Source organism: Salvia hispanica, chromosome 3 (genome assembly GCF_029641045.1).
Source record: "Salvia hispanica isolate PSC_SH4W2 chromosome 3, Shi_PSC_v1, whole genome shotgun sequence".
NCBI lineage: Eukaryota > Viridiplantae > Streptophyta > Magnoliopsida > Lamiales > Lamiaceae > Salvia > Salvia hispanica.
Genome location: NC_142694.1, coordinates 12,285,293 through 12,301,853, shown reverse-complemented (window position 1 = coordinate 12,301,853; position 16,561 = coordinate 12,285,293). Strand labels below are relative to the sequence as shown.

The 16,561-nt window shown below is 33.5% G+C and overlaps 2 protein-coding genes across 3 annotated transcripts; one reads left to right on the top strand and one right to left on the bottom strand.

The window, feature by feature from the left end:
- Positions 1-249: 249 nt before the first annotated feature.
- Positions 250-3,740, bottom strand: LOC125215324 (ras-related protein RABE1c). Of its 2 annotated transcripts, none has more exons than XM_048116713.2 (9): positions 3,614-3,740; positions 3,261-3,412; positions 2,188-2,260; positions 2,008-2,108; positions 1,504-1,569; positions 1,330-1,427; positions 875-937; positions 705-797; positions 250-624 (listed from the first exon to the last, which is right to left on the bottom strand). In XM_048116713.2, exons 2-9 carry the CDS (start codon positions 3,331-3,333, stop codon positions 541-543), a joined length of 651 nt encoding a protein of 216 aa, XP_047972670.1. In that variant the 5' UTR covers positions 3,334-3,412; positions 3,614-3,740; the 3' UTR covers positions 250-540. The 2 variants fall into 2 exon arrangements, with proteins under 2 accessions (XP_047972670.1, XP_047972669.1); XM_048116712.2 differs by having other exon boundaries at positions 3,486-3,627.
- A 10,151-nt stretch (positions 3,741-13,891) lies between these two features.
- LOC125214729 (actin-depolymerizing factor 3-like) lies at positions 13,892-16,358 on the top strand. The gene is made up of 3 exons (XM_048115863.2): positions 13,892-14,023; positions 15,510-15,769; positions 15,867-16,358. Exons 1-3 carry the CDS (start codon positions 14,021-14,023, stop codon positions 16,015-16,017), a joined length of 414 nt encoding a protein of 137 aa, XP_047971820.1. The 5' UTR covers positions 13,892-14,020; the 3' UTR covers positions 16,018-16,358.
- Positions 16,359-16,561: the final 203 nt, after the last annotated feature.

The following is a 16,561-nucleotide window of genomic DNA, read 5'->3' as shown; positions in this document are numbered from 1 at the left end:
GCACCATTTCGTGGGGAAAATTTAGTTTACGTTTTGAATTGAGATTGCACCTAATTTGTGTTTAATGGGCTGGCATTTGTGTTCTAGAAATCATGCCAACTTTCTGATTCTGATATTCCTAACATTACTTTGTATTTAATTTTTGAAATAGAAATTCTCACGTTTTGAGCAATCGTAAGGTAAATTGGTTATTGATTTATGTATATATTAATATTAAGGAGAAGCAAAAAAATTTCCTACAGTACGTACTAAATTAAATGACAAATGTTTTTTGAACAAGTAGTTTCAGAACATAGGTCTTTGCACATCGCACATAAAAATATGAAATCTGCGTGGACATTTGAATGTAGAATACGTGCGTTAAACTTAATAGTTATAGCAACACTCAAATTCCTTTGTCTCAAATCAACATGAACCTATATCATTACCACACTAGAGACCCCCATTTCCAGAAGCCAAAATTCCACAAATATTCACCCCCCCTGTTTCTTCTTCCCCGCGCGACACTGGTGCCCATTGCTCTTGACGTTCTCTGCTCGTTCAAGAACCACAGCACGCCGACTTCTGTGCAAGTTGCCCGCCTCCAGCAGATCCGTCGGGTTGATTGATTTTGATGGTAGTCGGCTGCAATCAAGACAAGGGTGTGAAAACACAACCTACTAAGGTTGGCAACAAAAGTACACAGACGAGACTAGATTGCTGACCTCTGCTTTCGTGTCAGTATCGGAAAGCCTTTGCTTTATGTCCCTGGCTATTGAGAAGAAAACTTCTTCAACATTAAGATTTGTTTTCGCACTCTGCAGAAAATGATAGTATTTCCTTAGATGAATCTAAAGTTTGTTTATCTACTTAAAGAAAATAAACAAGTACTTACGGTTTCAAAGAATTTGATGCCATACTCATCAGCGAGTGCTTGGCCCTTGGAGGTTGGAACGGCCTAGTTCATATGCACAGCAGAAGGTCAATTACTAAGAAATATAAATATCATATCTACAGTTACAAGAAAACAAACCAGTCATTTTAATAATAGAAGAATTATTTTAAGATCAATTTCTAGAGTCAGATCTCTTTTCTACTAATTCAAAGTTGGCAGACATCTCACAATGTTTTGGGATAAGGGTATGTATTATGTAACCAGAACATCATAAACCTGTAAGCCTTGAGTAACTACTAACTCCGTAGAATTGGAAAACTAAATGCCCCAATCTGAAGATATGAGTGAACGTAAAGGAAAGGCAACCCTAACCACACTTTTCTCTTTTTCCAAGTACTCTCAAGTCAGAATGAACTTGTTGTAATACAAAAATGAAGTTGCTGAAGGAGAATTACCCTTTTGCTTTCGTCCATGTCAGCTTTGTTTCCTACCAATATCTTGTTGACGTTGTCAGAAGCATGCTGTTCAATGTTTCTAATCCAGTTCCTAATATCTGTGAGACAAGCGCGACTTTTAACAGTACTACAGAAATTAAGAAAAAGGGAAAAATGGAAAGAAAGAAACCTTACTGTTAAAAGACGATTCATCAGTAACATCATAAACCAGCAATATTCCCATTGCACCACGATAATAAGCTGGAGGTGCGAAAAAACAAAAAACTGAATATCCGAGCATGATGATTATAAATATGCAAATACATATGTGATTGATAACAGATGAGTATATAATTGAGAAATCCCATACACGAGTGCATGTCTTTTAATACTTACTACTGTCCCAAACCAAACTCTCTTACATAATGCAAAGTAGACAAGATTAATTCCCACTGGTTCATGTTAAAGAGGAATGGAAGTAAACCGAAGTACAACTAGTAGCTTACCTGTCTTTCATGTCTTAATACCAAGAAAATTGAGAAAGAAGATTGTTGGCACATTTAAAAGAAAACATGAATTTGGAAATATACTAGCACAAGCCCCCAATGTTATAAGGAAATATATCTATGAACTAACCACTCTTTGTGGAAAACAAAAAAGAAGAGAGCTAGTTTGGGTTTTAATAAAACCAAATTGCACCTGTGGTGATAGTGCGGAATCGCTCTTGTCCAGCTGTATCCCAAATTTGAAGCTTGATCCGCTTTCCGTCAAGCTCAACAGTTCTTATCTTAAAATCAATTCTACAAAATACAGCCACACATTAGAAGTTAAAAGGACAATTAACTCATCCAAAGTTATGTTTCAAAATAAAAATCTTACCCAATGGTAGTGATGAAACTAGTTGTGAAGGAACCATCAGAGAATCGCAAAAGAAGACAACTCTTACCCACACCTGCAGTTCAGGAAACAAGTATGATAAAATCCAGAATAATTTCATCACTGATATTATAATATTCTTCATATACTTTTTGTGTTTTGGACAAAAAACATTGGAAATTTTATTAAGTTCTGATACAACAGAAGTCATAGGTTCCATTTATCAATTAAGGATAAGCTGAACGGCCCTAACAACACATGCCTAGAGTAAACACAAGTAACTAAAAATAATTAGTACTACTACATGTTTGAGGATGATTTAAAGTAACAGATCATGCAGCTATCTGATACTAACTGCTTAAAAGGACATCGATCAAAATTGAACACTTGTTCCACCAGTAGCATTGGTATAAAGCTCTACCATACAAAGGCAATGCACCTACATGTGGAACATTGCATCATGTTTACCTTAAAGAACGAGCGTACTACCTATCTGCTCATGCGCATAGAGATTGGACAAAGAACTAATAGTGCCCAAAACAAGAACGAAAATTCAAAGTTTTATCCAGCAATTTTTTCAACATTAGTTAGAACAAAGCTGTATGTAACACTCTGTTTAAAGCAGTTAGGTGAGAATGCTAAAAAGAAACAATGTCCCCACAAGAGCACCTTCAATGAATTCCATCTAAACCAAATATACTGGTACCGAAAACAGCATGAAGGCCACCAGCATCAAAACACGGTGTTAAACTCAAAATAGCATGTACATATCTAACAACTATTCAAATTTTTAAGGCCTCAACACAAACAAATAACACACACTTCACACTTATTATAGAATGAAAAAAATCTTTCAAGCTATTTCCGAACCTATTTTCCGCATCAACTCCTAATTAAAGAGGCCAAATAGTCAAATTCATTTTTAAAAATATCATCATCCACCTCAAGTCCAGATCCACACTTTAAGTAGACGAATTTTCCAAAACAAGCACTTGAATCGACGCGCTAAGCATCGAAAGCGCCAAACGCGGAACGACAAAAAACAAGCAGAGGCTATAGAAATGGTTGAGACTCACCGCTGTCGCCGATGAGGAGAAGCTTGATGAGGTAATCATAATCCGCCCTCGCCCTCGCCGGTGGTGCGGCCATTGACTAATCGATTGCAAGCCTCAAAATCAGCTTCTGTGTGGTCAGTCTCGGGTCTCAAGTGCACAAATTATTCGCAGATCTGCATCAAATTAGATCATCACACACACGGAGAGAGAAATCGAACCGTGAGAGACAGGGAGGAAGAGGAATACTTGCAAATACGTATACTGTGTACAAATTGAAATCAATACGATAGGTCAAAATTGTAGAGACAGGACAGATCGGCAACTTTTGTGATTATAATTCTAGAGAGAGAAAAAGAGAGAGAGAGGGAGAAAACCAGTTGGGAGACAGTAGTTGGACAGGTTCGCCGTCCGATGGTTGCTAATATGCGCATCTTGTTTGGAGTGCACTCAGAGAGTAATCTAATAATATCTGTGCCAGATTATATTATAAATAAATATTAAATAAATATATCTCCAGAATAAATATGTAGTGCGTTTAGTTTGTGTGATTCAATCCAACAACTCAAATTTAGATTAATATAATCATGGGATAACTAGTCATAGTTTATTTATTCAAACTAAAATAGTTTCACAACTCTATCGCAAGTTATTATCTTAGTACTACTACTATTTAATCTAGAAAACCAAACACCACCTAAATTTACAACAAGGGCTGCAATAAACTACATGCGAGCGCACGGGTGGTGTGATAATTGAAATATTCCTTGGTTATTATTTTTATATTTTATATTCCATCCATCCTCTAAAAATATGAACTATTTTCTTTTTAGTCCGTCTCAAAAAAATGTGCATTTTCTAATTTTGAAAATTCTTTTCTCACATTAGTGGACTAATTCTCCCCTAATAATAATTTAATTATTTTTTCTTTCTACCTATCTTTTACTTATCAATTTTGGAATAAAACTTTTTTCAAACTAAAATGCATTTTTTTTGGGGTGGAGGTAGTAATTATTACTTTGATAAAAGGTTATAATGATTATTAATTGTAAATGCTTATTATTATTATTATTATTATTATTATTATTATTATTATTATTATTATCCAAAAACAATTTTCCGTCAACTGTAGTTATAATCATTTCAATATTTTAACAAAAAAAATTCATCTTGTTGGTATTGAAATGGAGAGAGCAGGTATATAAATTAGAAAATGGAGTACTAGGCTTAATTAAGTGGTGTATATATGATCTAGCTACAGTACAACGGTCGGAAATGGTCATCATTTAATCAGTAAACATGTTTATTGATTAAATAATTATTCTAGCCAATAATTTCCCATAATGACTTAATTGAATATGTAACAGTTGATTCATTCCTCCTCAACAGTGATCTGGCTGGGCTGGTCGGATTGTATTTAATTTGATAGTTGCAAATTTAGTGATGCGATATTATTCGAATCTTGATTTGTGTATACAAAATTGTTAATGATTAGCAAAAATTTCACTTTCTGGATCATTTTTTTATATATGCAAAATGGAGAACTAGTATTATTGAACTGTAGTTATTACCACATACACCATATTTTATAGTACTGTATAAAAATTAAAAAGCAATAGTACTAGTAGAACTTAAATGCATTGTAATTTGTAACACAATTAGTTTGATAAATCCGTGGCATCTCGAATATCAAAACTCATAATGAAAATTGGATGCGGCTAAATTTATTATCCATAATTGAACTAGGTAGCTAATAGCATATCCAACATTCATAAGTTTTTTTAAAAATATATGTATAAAAGAATTTGAAGTTTGACCAATACAAAACGACTCAAGAACTAAATCACGAAAGTTCATTGTTAGACAATACGGAGTTCATAATTAGTTTGTTTTTAGTTGGTTAACATTTTATGTGGATACTCGCGAGATGAATGAACCATAATACCAAAATTTTTAGTTCACCATATGAAATTCGGATTTTTAATGACTTAGGTCATTTTTGGATCATTTGATTGAATTAATTCATCTTAAAATTCAAATTTCGAACTAAAAAAACAAAGATAAATGACCTTAACAATTGGTTTTGGCATTTAATAGGTGTTTTACTTTTAACGCTGCTATATGCCTGAAACATCTATCAAATTAGTACTATATCATAATCCTACTTAACAAATGAAGACAGTAGCAAACTGGTCAAAAAGACCTACAAATAATCTCACATTATGCAATAATATGACTCCACTAAATTGTGGCAATATATACTAGTAGTCCTATATTTAGAATTCTTACATTATGCAATAATATGACTCCACTAAATTGTGGCAATATATACTAGTAGTCCTATATTTAGAATTCTTACATTATGCAATAATATGACTCCACTAAATTGTGGCAATATATACTACTAGTAGTACTATGTTTAGTATTCTAACGCTGTGCTATTTTACAAATGTCATGCTACTCCCTTATGTCCATCAATAATAGTCTTACTTTATTGTTTTCCCTTCTGTCCATTAATAATCGTCTCATTTTGTTGTTTTTGTTCGTCAATCGATAAATATCACATTTTTTTTAATAATTTTAATAATAAATCTTATTTTTCACTAATTTTATCTCACTTATATTTATAAAACTAATAGTAATACTACTATAAAAATATGATTTGCATTCTACTAACCTTTTCAATTTATTTTACTATATTTTTTAAATTTCATGTCTGATCAAAATTGATCTTAATTTTATTTTTTATATACGGGGAGTTTGATTGATTAGATTACTTAGGATGAAGTGGGCCGGATCGATTGATTAGCCAACATGACAGAGCCGAATGCACGTACCCGAAATAGTTAAGACATAATTATTTAAAATTGTAGTGGACTTGATGCAAACCACCGAATAACAGAACATTTGATTTAATCACACAAATAATAATAATATAAAAACGAAAAAAATGGGCAAAAGTTAATGGTTGAAGGCATATGCTAAGAAGATCCCCTTCCACCGAATCACTCCACCACTCTCTTAATTTCAAGCTAAACACATTTTTTTCATTGCACCACCTATTATTCTCTCTCTAAAATCAACTCTTTCTTCAATAATCTCAATGGTTTCCCAAAAATGGAGGCAGCAAATGCAGTTTAGTAGATGGTTTGAGAGAGGATGATGAGCATCTCTCTCTCGAACTCCCTCTGTTTCTATCTTTGGGATTTGGGCAACTACACAACCTTTGGCAAATGGTGGGAAATCTTCGTAATTCTCAGCCTTTATCAGTTTAAGTTTCTTCTTTTTATTTAGAAAGGTTGCTTTTTTTGTTAGTTTTGATTTCTTGTATCGAAATGAAGGTTTAAAATATACTCCTATATGTGGACTTATTTTTGGAGATGATGTGTTGTAAATTTCTAAAACCTCTAATAGCTATTTGTGGATCAACTAATGCTTGAACATGAGATCGATTCTCTTCACTAGTGTATTTCATACTACTATGTTAATCCATCCACGAATCCGTTTGTTTGGATGGAATGCTAGATTGATTGTATTGTTCGGATGCTTCATTAGAATCTTGGTAAAAGTTGGAGTCCAAAATTAGAAAAAGCTGAGAATGATAAGACAATTGAGAAGAAAAATGATACTAGTAAATTTGGAGAATTTGAATAAATATGATATTTATATGAGGGGATGAGATTAAAAAAATATTAACATGAAAAAAAAACATTTTTAAGTAAAAAATAAGATAATTATGAAGTGTTAATGTTTCTTATTTGGACTGAGATATTGACTTATACGAAGACTTGCACGCCAGGCCTCCAAATTTTGGTTGAAAAATAAACATATGTCCATGCTCTTCTATTGAAGGGCCATTGATCCTTGATATAATTAATTTAGGCATAGTTCTTGATTTTCCACAAACATTAAATTTGATTATAAAAGTTGCGAACTTTTGTTGCTATTTGAGGTTTCTCACAATACACATTTCCAGCAAGATCAATTCCTATGTGATATTAACTGATACAGATGTGTCGTAATCAATGTTTATATATGTGGACATTATCTATCCATAAGTAGCATGTCATGTAACAAACTAAAAGAAAAACAAAATTAAAAAGCAAAAGTTAAAAAAAAATTGCCAACAGTTCAGTATCATTTTTAATTATCATGGTAGAGAAAAGCAAAGGGAAATGAAAAAATGGTCATTATTGATTATCCAAAAATAAAATGTAAAGGATATACTTAGTTGATTTATTCTCCTATCAAACATTTGCATGAAAGTGAAAATTTTGCTCAGGTCTTCGAGGAAGAACGCATTGCCGACACGGCGTTACTGGATAGTGGCCGGTGGTGCGCGGACGACAGCCGCCGTGGAAGAGTAGCTGAGAGGAAGATGAGAGAGGAAGTTATAAAATTAAAGAATAAAAATAGAAAAAAAAAATAGTTACTCTTACTATTTAAATTTGTTGGTGTGGACAAATTAAAAACGACGATATTTGGATTATCAAGATTTTTCGATAAGCCAAGCAGGAATCAATTTCACCGGAGTTGTCAATTGTGGGAAATTCTAAATAACAACCATATTTATAATTTTTAGAATTAAATTTAAGTTATTGAAAAATTCCGAATTCAACTAATTTTTATAATATTAACGACCATGTGTCCTTTATTAAAATCATTGAAAAAATATATGAAAGCATGAGCTTTCATGTACAGCTTGAAAGGGTGTTCTATTAGTTGGTTGCACGTTAAAAAAGGTCTTGCTATAGTATTTTGGGCTCCTACCCCACGAAGATAAGTCTACATAATTTATTCAGCGAATATGTATATATATTAGTAATATACAGAGTTAATTGTTGAGAGTTTAAATTATCAAATAAATCATCGAATTTGAAAAAAAAAATGCAATTAACTCGTCCAAACAAATTTCGATGGCGTCTGTTATCAAATAAAATATATATTATCTTACTAGGGATGTAATTAATTACTCATTAGTTACTAACTAATTACCAATCCCAAAACCAATTTTCAATCATTAGATTAGAAGATCTTGTGTAGGGGTGGGTAGGTAAGGTATACCTTACCGAAACCACCATACCGTATACCTTAACGTAAATACGGTATGTGAAAAAGTCATACCTTTACCTTACCAAAGTTTTCGGTATACCGAACTTCGGTATACCTTATTTTCGGTATGATAAATTTTTATACCGATACCGTACCTCATTTTCGGTATATACCGTACCGAAGTTCGGTATACCTTACTTTTGCGGTATACCTGACTTTCAACATCAATTAAAATAGAAAATTAGAGTTTTTAAAATATTATTTATAATTTATAATTTTAAAAATAAATTAAATATAATTTATTCATAATTATATTTATATTTCACAATAGATTTTATAATTTAAAAATATATAAAATATATTTTATATATAATTGTGTTTATATTTTTGTGGTATATACCTTAATTTACGGTATATACCTTAATTTACGGTATATACCGAATTTCGGTATGCAGCGGTATACCGCGGTATTTGAAAATTCATACCGTTATCTTACCGGAATCTTTCGGTAAGGTATCATACCATACCGAAAGTCACGGTATACCGAAAATTCGGTATTTTCGATATTTTTTCGGTACGATAAGGCCGGTATTTCGGTATTTCGGTATTTTTCCCCAGCCCTAATCTTGTGATTAATATAATACTAAATGTAATATATTTTAAATTTAAATAATTATTAATTAAATTAAAAAGGTATTAATATCAAATCCTATATATAGTAATTATAACTAACTACTTTCTCTCTCCTCAAAATCATCTCAAATCTTTAAATTTACGTAACTCTCTCAATTTAAATTATTTTTTCGCAAAAAATATATCAAATTAAAGATAATTTAATAAGGATTCCAACGAGATCTCAATTGCATATGTTCCGACGACGTTCGGATGATGAAATTTAATATTTTTTATTTTAGTTTTCGTAAATGTTGATACCCAGATTTTTATCAACAAATACATCAAAAAATCTCAATAAAACCATGTAAAAATCTCAATAAATATGTGTTGATATTTTCTTGTACTAATTTTGATATTCTTATATCATATTGTTGATATTTGTAATACACAATGTTGATATAAAAAAACACCCACGAAAATTATCATATGATAACATAATGACGATATTACCCTTTTGTTGATATTTTGTTTACTATTTATTGAGATTTGTGAGCTTTAATCTCATCCACTCATTTTAAAATTCAAGGGTGGAGATTTAGTCTTGATTTTGGATTAGGGTGCTATAAGCATTAGAATAAGACCCTATCTTATGATATGGACATATATTATGCATTTAATATCCTCCATAAATTTAGAATATAGTTTAATATTATTCTTATTATTTATATTTATTTCCACATATTTGATTAATTTGTTTAGAACTTAGTAAAATCACTTTGTACTCTTTGATTATTGGTAAAAATTATTAAATAAAATATTTTTTTATTAAAGCTTTCCCCTAGAGAATTTGGTTTCTCTCCTTCCATAAACACATGTGTGGAGTCTTTGATTATTGGGAAGAATGTATAAATAAAATATTTTACTATTATTATGTTTTCCCAGAAATTGGTTTCTCTCCTTCCATAAACACACGCCGGTTGTATATGGAGTATTAATACTATATGCCACCTTTAAATATTTCAAAATTCCATTCAGTTGTTCAACCGAAGAAATTAAAACAAAATCGAACACAATCGATTTAAAAGAAATAACTCATGCTTTAAATATTAAATTGAGAATGAGATACGGGTTTATCATTGTTAATTCTTATTTCACAAAGTTTAATTTAGATAGTTATGTATTGTTCATGATTTATCACATTTATCAGTTATCTTACTCTAGCGTCAATGAGCCAGACAACTACACATTGCCTTTGAAATTATCTCTAAAAGTTGGAATAAATCATTCTGAAAATTTAAAAGGTAATTTAGTAAGTAGATAATATTATAATTAATATTAAAATTTAAATTGATTTAAATAAAATGCTCAGGTCAAACTAAATATTTAGGGTTATTGTTTTAAGTATCTTTATTCAATTCAGCAGTAGAGATTACAAACTCTCCATTTGCCTACATATGGTGTATGGAGCGTCGACATGCTTTCTCCTCGATTGAATTTTCCTTGAAGCAAATTTAATAAGAAATTGTGGATGTATATCATGGTCAATTTTAAATATTCAAACTAAAATTATAGTATGACAATATTTTGTGTTAAATTCTCTAAATTATGTCTCACATCGACTTGGTGATGATCCTATCTAATCTATATAAGTATGGATAACCCTCCCCCTTATGAGGCCTTTTAAGGGGTGAGTGGCCCATTTCTAATATGGTATCAGAGCGGGCCCAAGTCGATGATGGTTTTCTCTTTACCTCTTATCTACCTCACGAGTGGAAGACCGATGTCCTTTCTGGCCCACATCGATGATGGTTCTCTTATCTCTAGCATTGCCTACCCACGTGATGGAAGACCGATGTCCTTTCCGGCCACACGTGAGGGGGCGTGTTAAATTATCTAAATTCTGTCCCATATCGACTTGGTGATGATCCTATCTAATCTATATAAGTATGGATAACCCTCCCCCTTATGAGGCCTTTTAAGGGGTGAGTGGCTCATTTCTAATATTTTGAGCCAAAATGGGAGACTCATATAAGAAAAAAATCATAATGAGACCGGTGATGGTGGATTTGTCAAAAATTATATTAGAAGATAGCCTAGGTGATTCAGTTAGAGATTCCAGAGTTGGTTGTTCCGTGTTCGTTACATGCTTGAGAAAAAAATTGTTGGCTAAACCCCTTCGTTTGTTTGGCTGGTTGTTTAAATGTTTAAATTGTTTTGATCTATCTCTTTCTATTGTTGGTTTCTTTGTTGGGCTCATTGTATACCATGACAACTGTGCAAGTGGACTACGTTTTTTTGTTTTTTTTTGTTACAAGAGCCATAACCCTTAAGAAGATACTATAGCCTGTCCAGCTCGAACATATGAGGTTTTCAAACGATCGCTCAATAACAAGTTCCGCACCCCAATTGGTGGCGCATCATGTAGGTACACACCTGTATCCCGACCTGACGACCAGCTTGCCAAGAAATCTGCAACTGAATTAGCCTCACGATATACGTACTTGATTACCACAGACCAGTTTTTGTCACACATACTCCAAATATTTCAAACGAGACTGAAGCAACTTCCATCCTCTCTATTCGAGTTAACCATAAAGACCACTGCTTGGTTGTCACTCTCGACTTCAAGGCGTATTCCGTTGTCCCAGGCAAGTTGCAGACCATCATATATGGCCCATAATTCAGCCACAATTACCGAACCATGTCCTAAGCTCCTGGAGTATCCTTTAAACCAGACCCTGACATCATTCCTAATAACACCACCGGCTGATGCCACTTGAGATACTCCCTTCACTGCCCCGTCCGTATTAAGATTCCAGCTACCTGGCGTTGGAGGGGACCAACTAACTAACTTGCTTACTGGAACTGTGTTCTTGACTTTGCGTGTAACATAGTTTTGCACAGCTTGCGCCCAAGACCTGCTCTGGCTTATCATGCTATCCACCGACCACGTCTCACCCCCAAACACTTTAGCATTTCTGTTTTTCTATAGTCTCCAACAAATTAAACCAAATATAGTACTCCAAGAGTGGCCATCTGCTACTTTGCTTAAGTTCAAATTTTCAATCAACCAAGCCTCAAATGATATAGAGATAAACCTGAACCAAATATCTCTTGGGACTATCTTACTCCATACGGAAAAGGCAGTCGGGCAGCGTCTCAGGATGTGATCAATGGATTCTTGTGCTCCCCCACAAACAATACAACTTGCCTCATCAGAAATATGTCTACGACACCTCTCAACATTGGTAAGTAATCGGTCTTTGAATGCAAGCCATAAAAATTGCCGAACTCTCTAAGGGCCTTTATAACTCCATATCGAGACCCAACAATTATCCTCTGTACCCCACCGATCACGAGACAAATAGCCATATGCTTCCGCCACCGAGCACTTCCCATTTGATTTCCATCGCCAAACACAAAGATCATCGCCTGCTTCCTCGTTTGGGGGACATATACTAGCAATATGCATAGCTGCCGACTGAGTAATAACAACATTTAAATCAGCCCACTTCCAGTTCCCACGCTCATCCACAAAATCACAGACATAGGCATCAACTTCAACAATCGCATCACTCACCGTATGGTTGACTAATGGCCCTAAGCTCGGGATCCACAAATCTAGCCAAAATTTTGTGAGCTTCCCATTACCAATCAACCAACAAACACTATCATGGACCTCATTCCAGACTTTCGATAATGAGCCCCAGAGAAAGGAACAATTGACTCGTTTTATTATAGTTGGGCTACATATTGATAGTTGATACAAGTTTTGTAGTAGTTGTGTAAATGCTTCATGACAAATTGTTGATACCATTGATTTGTAGTAGTTGGCTCAGTTGACTACATTTTTAGGGTGTAAATGCTTCATGACAAATTGTTGTAGTTGTAGTATTTTTTATTTTGCATTTTTGTTTTGTAATTTGCTTTGGCCGCTAATAACTTGTTTGAACTTTTATTTTTTACATGAAATAATTATATACCTTTACGATTATTCTAAATATAATTGGAGGGGAGTGATGAATTGCTAACTCATTATTTAATTGTTAACTACAACTAATTTAAGGCCATATGATTTTAAAAAATGTGTGGTCTACAATTTGCCACGTGTAATTTTCGTTTTTATTAATTAAATTGAAATTTTTTTTAAAAAAAACGTCAAATTAGGGTTTTGGATGAAAATGTCAATATAGTGTTTCGAAAATATCAACACAATGCTTTGAGAATGTCAACACAAATTTAGGATTGACATTGTATATGCTTTATATTGACATATTATCTTGGCTGTATTGACATTAGCATGTGTACGAAAAATACGAAAATTCTAGATTTTTTTTAAAAAATTTTGATGTCGGAACATATGCATGTAGTATATCGTTGGAATCCTTATAAAATTATCTTTAATTTGATATATGTTATATGAATTTAAAGTTTTGGGATTTCTTTTAAAAGTTAGTTATAACTAACTTGACATTAATATCCCTATTGATTTTTATTGGAATTAATCATATAGCTTTATTGACGTTTTTTGTTGATCGTATTGACATTTTGTGATTAATGATCTAGGCCTTTAATTTGAATATCTAATGATTATTATTGAATTATAATTAATAATTAAGCATTGAGTTAGCAATATAACACTCCCCTACAATCGAACCTTTATTTCTACTCTAAATTTAATTGGAATGATGCCGTTTCTCATATCAAAGACGTCGACATTGTCTCGTTATTACCGTACATCACACATGCCTGGATCTGCTTTTAGAAAAATTGATTGATCTCGTAATGATAAAATATGGTAATATGACATTTAAGTAGTACTAAAATTTGAAATTTAAAAATATGACTTTTCTAATAATTATGTTTTTTTGACATAACTTTTTAATAATCCAACGTGATTCCGTGAATAGACCCATCGGCGCGTGTGAAGGGTAATCTCGACAATTCAGATTATTCCGCTCTTCAAAAAGCATAATTTATTTATTTTCTGTGGAATATTGTTGTCTGTGAACATATTCATTTCTGGTCTCATCTCCATCCACCCCTTTTCTTTCGCAGCCCTAAAATTTCTCTCTCTAAATTTCGCCCTCGATCTTCTCCGATCATCCCTCGCTACCATGGTAATGATTTCTCTGCTTCCTGTCTCATTACAATTATATCCTTTTTATGTACTTCTGTTACTGTTTTGCGGCTGCGATCTCAATCATTTTTGGTGTTTTAGTTCCGATCTTTAAGGCGCTGTTACCGAATTCAGAACTCTAGTTCAGCTGCCAGCTGAATTCTGATTTATTTTTTCTTTTTCTTGCCTTTCTCCCGCTTTTCTCGTATGGATCGTTAGATCTGATTTGGTGTTACATTATATGAATTGGCTTTAATTTTGCATGATGAAGACTTTATTTTACGCCGATCTCGTATTGGTAAAATATTAGATCGTAACTGTGACATATTTGGGGTCAAATTGATTTTTATCTAGCTGATTGGCTTGTTTGATGATCGCTGAGATTTGGTTATATGTGGCTAACAAGTAATGACCATGCCATTATTTACTGGGGGGAGGATGAATTATATTTTCATATTTGTGACTAGAACAGTTAGCTGTTATGTAAGTAGGTAATTTGTATATTTTGAAAATGATTATGTGTAAGTATTTGAGCTGAATTATAGCTATAACTATATAATACACTTTTCAATATTTAAACTACAAACAAACTTGTACTTTTTTCCTACAATTGTCACGACCTTTACCTAGCATACTGTAGTTCCTCGCGATATTATCAGTGAACTCCATAGGTTCATGTTTGAGTTCTTTTGGATTCTATGTGTGATGCCGTCAAATCAGGGCTCCTTTGTTAATTGATGGGATTTCAGTCTACGTTGTTTGATAGCAATGTCGTGGAACAAACAAGAATAGTAACACATGCCCTTTTATCTTATTTGTGTTGATATATGATTTTGGATTCCCTTGATTGAGCTAGCTGCTCTAGCCTTCAAGTCCTCCAGCTCTCGAATCTCCATAGTGGCCTTGTTATTAACATTATATTATGTGTTGCTTATGAATAGAGAAAATACATGTAGCTAATAGTAGCTATTTCATCTCTTTATTTTTGGACATCTTGACACATCAGTTAAACCTATTTTTGACCAGCTATCAAACTAATGATTCTTATAAGCAAGCTTTTCTTCACAAGTGTTCTTTTCTTCCTTTCTCTTCTGCATGTATAGTTTAGAATGACCTTCCTCCTCCACTGCCTCAATCTCTCTCTCTATATATATATAAATTTTTTTATCATATCTATGCAGTTTTACTTAGTTTTTTTTTTGGTATGGAAAAGGTCAATTAAATGGCTGCCTATTGGCAAGTCTGCAGGGTAGATTTTGGCTTTGAAAGCTTCCAATAGTTTCATCACTTCATGGTTTGTTAAAAATACATAATTTCTTGAAAGCTTTTTCAAGGTGGGTATTGCAGCAAGCCCCATTCCCCACTCTCTCTCACACAGCGAGATCCATGATATTGATTGTTATGAGTAAACAATTAGAAGGGTTTTGCAACCCACTAAATATTGATTCGCTATCTGTTCCAACATCTCACTTCCCTTGTGCTTGCAGGCCAATTCAGCATCTGGAATTGCTGTGCATGATGAGTGCAAGCTGAAGTTTATGGAGTTGAAAACTAAGCGATCGCACCGTTTCATAGTTTTCAAGATCGAAGAGAAGCAGGTCATCGTGGAGAAGCTTGGAGAACCAGACAAAACTTATGATGACTTTACTGGACACCTTCCTGCTGACGAGTGCAGATATGCAATTTTTGACTTTGACTATTTCACTGAAGAGAATGTCCCAAAGAGCAGGATATTCTTCATCGCCTGGTAATTCACCTTTCTGTTGAACATAATTAATCTCCATCTCTGTGTCAGTTTAAATGTCCTTTTGTAATTATGTGTGCGTTTTACTTGTGCTTATAAGGTCCCCCGACACTGCTAAAGTTAGGAGCAAGATGATCTACGCAAGCTCAAAGGACAGGTTCAAGAGGGAGCTGGATGGGATCCAGATTGAGCTGCAAGCAACTGACCCAACTGAGATGGGTCTGGATGTCTTCAAAAGCCGCGCAAATTAAAGGCTTCTAGAGTAGCAAGTGGAGTATGATACTAAGCTCTTTGCTTTGCTCTACAGAATGTTAATAGTTTGTGGAACTATGGTGCTGGCTAAAGCTATTATACCTTTTCTGGTCGAAGCTTATATTCTGTAGCCATGTCTTTGTCTAGAAGAAGCTGTGATTTTTGATCCGTTTTTCTGTGTGGAGTTTATTTTCTGGATTTCGTGGGATGGATTGGTTTTCTGTATTGCAGAAGGAAAAAAGTATTTGTCCAAAATTTCTTGTAACTCTCGGTTTATGTTGCCATGAGTGTGAAGTATCAAACACTTGGTAACAGAATGAGCATTCTTGGTTTGGCGTTATTGATTGCAATTCAGGTTCCGTTATTGTATATCTGTGGTAATCTGCTCGCATTTTGAGTCGAGAAAGTCTCAGGTGGCCCCTTTTCCGGTAGTGTTGCGTGCTCCCTAATAGCCCGGAGGGCCGGAATCCACTTCTATGAAATGTTGTGCCTTAGTCCTTTACTAACAGGAAATTTTTGATTAACAAATCTGGTATAATTAGT